A 3,892-nucleotide genomic window follows, 5' to 3' on the forward strand; every position below is an offset into this window, starting at 1 on the left:
TCTAGCCATCAAAATTGTTCTCTTTGGGTTTTGATGGCTAGACCAATTTGTGGAACCTTGAAGTCTAGTGAGCATGTGCAGTAAGAACATGGGACCACCCAGGAAGCTACTCCCCCATGCCACTTCAACCATCATCAAACCAGCTATTTTATGGCATAGTGCCACTACCATGTCTCCCCGTACGACAAGTGTGGGGAAACGCAGTAGTGGCATGCAGTGTTATGAAGCTGGTGTGTAAACAAAACACTTGTTGGAAACCACTTTTCTTATTGTTGATGAATACAAAGTTGGAACTTTTCATGCAACAAGATCACTCACGAACGTTGGTGTGGACTAATTATTTTGTGTTCTAGCTCTATGCTTAACTTGATTAGTGCAGGGGACTCTCATTGCATTTGTCTGAACAGCATTAACGGCTAAGCTATGATGTTCACTTTGGAGTAACATATAGCACTTCTATTGACAGAAGAGTTAACATGCACAAGATGTTGAGCGAGCGGAGTGTTGCAATGGCGGTGGTGTGATGGGGTGAGGCAATTGGGTGGCGTGTTTGAGAGAGACAGAAGCAAAAGAAGTACACATTCTAGCGATACAGTTCTCAGGTTTCTCTCTCCGCATAGCTCTAGTAGAGATGTAAGGATTTGCTTGTTGATTTTGAAGCTCTGCTTGTGCTACCATAACTTTGCCCATCAAACAGTAAGAGATATATAGTGTGCCTTGAATGTCAATGGGGTAGTTGGCATAGTAAGCATTGCCCTGCTTTTTAATGCTACCATTCTTGTTTGGCTGGAGTATGTCAAGTAGAGGGATGCGGGTCCTGCCTACAAGCTTAGTGCCTGTGAAGCTATTGGTGTAAATTTCAATGGTGAGACAACTTGTGCTTTGCGTGGTGGTAGGTATAAGCATGGCAAACTTGCCATTCCACACAGGATTTGGCCCATTCAACCGATCGACGTCGGTTGTGCATTTTGCATTTGGATCGACCCATGCGTTGGCATAGGTTTGCATGCGCGCCAAATGCCTCACATCCTTCAAGTTATCTGCACACAGAATGGCAAGCTCAACTTTCTGGTGCTCCATGTGTGGGGAGGCCTTCACAAGTGAGCATGGAATAATGTGTGTGCAAAAGAGAGGCGGGTGCAAGTTTTTGTGTAGAGGATAGCCTTAGCACGACACCTTGTGCAGATGAATGCATCAGAATTTGTGGGTTTTCCGATGAGTACAGCAGCCCCACTTTATAGCTCCAAAAAAGGAGACAAGGGTCGCCATTTGGCAAGCGCCATTACCACTCTTTTGGGCACATCTCCATCCACGCCATGATTACAGCTGTTAAAATGGAAAAAAACAAATGAGCATAAAGGTTGTAACTTTAGATACAAAAAAAGGTCAAAAAGAAGAGTGGAAAACCATCAATGGACTTTAAAAAAGCAGCAATTGCAAGTGGTTGCATATACACAAGGAGAAGGTTAGAATAAAGTCACTAACAAAGAACGGTGTTGTCGACAAGTGTGTGAGTGTGTGGATTCAACCCTTCTTGTAACAGGTTGTGTGGAGAGAGAGAGAGAGAGAGAGAGAGAGAGAGAGATGTGGTTTGGGGGGGGGGGGGGGGGGGGGGGGGGAGGGAGAAGAAAATATCTTAATGCTATAGGAACAATCCCTAGAAACCTCAAAGATCTATTCGATGAGTCTTGAACTCAAGACCTGTTATTCAAGAGGAAACTGGAATAACCGATCTAGCACACTTGAGAGAGAAAGTGACTAGGGAACTTATATAAGGCAAGAGACAGGTCTTCAACTCGAGATTTTGGGGACAACACTAAAAGACCTACCCGTATGGTACAAGTAAGCATTCATAAGAGAAAACTACAAACCCTCTAGTAGTCAATGTTCAGGAAAATTCATTTTCTGACCTTACATAGGTCCTTTTTATGAGTTTTCCAAACAAAAATTTTGAAATGTTGAGCCAAATTTTTTATATTTGGGGATTTTTCTTTTCCTCTTGCTCTCAATCTACATTTTCTAATGTCAAAGGGGCACAATAAAAGAAAATTTCTAGTTGCTAATTTAGATGGATCTAAAAAACTCAAAGGGTATAGGGGTCCTCTCTCTCGTGAGGATTTTGATAAAGCCAAGAAAGAGAAGCTATGTTTTCAATGTTTAGGAAGAGGCCATGGCAAACAGGATTGTCCCAAAGGGAAATCTGTTGCTCAGGGGAAAGACAGAGCAGTGCACATGGTGCAACTACTGCCTCTTGAGTCTTCCTCAAAATTCTCCACAGTGGAAGTAACACACAATGAGGTGGTGCATGAATGCTGTCTCACAGCTTCCATGTGGCAACAAACCTTTGGACCACATGAGTTAGTACGTATGCACGGATATCTGCAAGGGCACAAGGTGCGCATCTTGGTAGATGACAGTGCTACTCACAATTTCATCAATTATGGATTGGTGAAAAAGCTCAAACTGCCTCAAACTCCAAGTACCCACCGCTACAAGGTAGCAATGATGAATGGACATGATACTGAAATATGGGATACTCAATGCCGAGCTGTTCCATTGGAAGTACAAGGGTACTCTACTTGTTTGGATTTTCAGGTTATGAACATGGAAAGGGCTGATGTGGTTCTTGGTAGGGAGTGGTTGCATAGCCTAGGCCCATCACTGAAGCGTAGCTATGAGCACAACAGCTTGATGTTGGATTCCCATGGCACACATGTGTGGTTGTTAGGAGAAAGGGATATATCTTCATCACCACTGATTTGTACTACTGAACTGATGCAGTTCGTTTTTTATCATGAAATAGAACAGTTTTTCTTGTGTTACTCACTATCTCATTTTCTTTCTAACATTGAGTCTGTTGAACATTCCTCAACGCCACATGCTTCTCTCTCCTCTATTCCACCAATTGCTAATTCTACACAAGAAAACGTTGCTAATCAATTACAAAAATTATTAAAGGAATTTCAAGATGTCTTTCCTAATGATTTGCCATCAGGTTTACCTCCGACACGCTCAGTACAACATGGCATTGACGTGACTGCAGGTTGTAAACCTGTTAGTAAACCACCTTACTGTATGAGTTACTCAGAGGCTGTTGAGGTGGAACGTTAGCTTGCTGACTAGCTTAGCAGAGGGTTTATACAACCCAGTTCCTCACCATGGGCTTGGCCTATCCTTTTAGTGAAGAAAAAGGATAGTAGTATGCGCATGTGCGTAGACTACCGAGGCTTAAATGCGGTTACAGTTAAGAACAAATACCCATTGCCAAGGGTAGATGAGTTATTTGATAAGATAACTCATGCTCGAACTTTTACGAAAATTGACTTGCGGTCAGGATATCACTAAGTCCGTATTCGGCTTGCCGATATACCTAAGACTACATTCCGAACACGGTTTGGACACTACGAGTTTTTGGTGATGCCCTTTGGGTTAACCAATGCGCCCGCGACATTCATGACACTTATGGATAGTGTCTTGAAGCCATATTTGGGTAATTTATCATTGTTTTCCTCGATGGAATTCTAGTTTATAGTGCTTCTGAAGAAGAACACTTACAACATCTCAGGCATGTACTTGAGTTGTTATGCACAAACAAGTTATATGCCAAGGAATCTAAATGTGATTTTCTCAAGGAGGAAATTCATTATTTAGGGCATGTTATTTCAGCTAATGGCCTATACATGGATCAATCCAAAGTGGATACCATCCGGAAATGGCCACCTCCTAAAAATCTGGAAGAATTACAGATCTTTTTAGGCTTTGCCGGTTTTTACCAAAGGTTCGTTAAAAACTATGCTCACATTGCTGTCCCTATGACACACCAACTAAAAGGCAAAGGTAAAGCTTTTCAGTGGGGTTCCTCTCAATAGCACAGTTTCGAAACACTCAAAGA

At 42.3% G+C, this 3,892-nt stretch overlaps 1 protein-coding gene across 1 annotated transcript; it reads right to left on the reverse strand.

Annotated features, from left to right (window-relative positions):
* Positions 1–247: 247 nt before the first annotated feature.
* Positions 248–1,201, reverse strand: LOC147444283 (protein SRC2-like). Its single transcript, XM_086526955.1, has one exon. It carries the CDS (start codon positions 1,078–1,080, stop codon positions 472–474), a length of 609 nt encoding a protein of 202 aa, XP_086383081.1. The 5' UTR covers positions 1,081–1,201; the 3' UTR covers positions 248–471.
* Between the last annotated feature and the right edge of the window lie 2,691 nt (positions 1,202–3,892).

The sequence above is a fragment of the Adiantum capillus-veneris genome, chromosome 13 (genome assembly GCF_014529385.1).
Source record: "Adiantum capillus-veneris isolate H3 chromosome 13, ASM1452938v2, whole genome shotgun sequence".
NCBI classification, from domain to species: Eukaryota; Viridiplantae; Streptophyta; class Polypodiopsida; order Polypodiales; family Pteridaceae; genus Adiantum; species Adiantum capillus-veneris.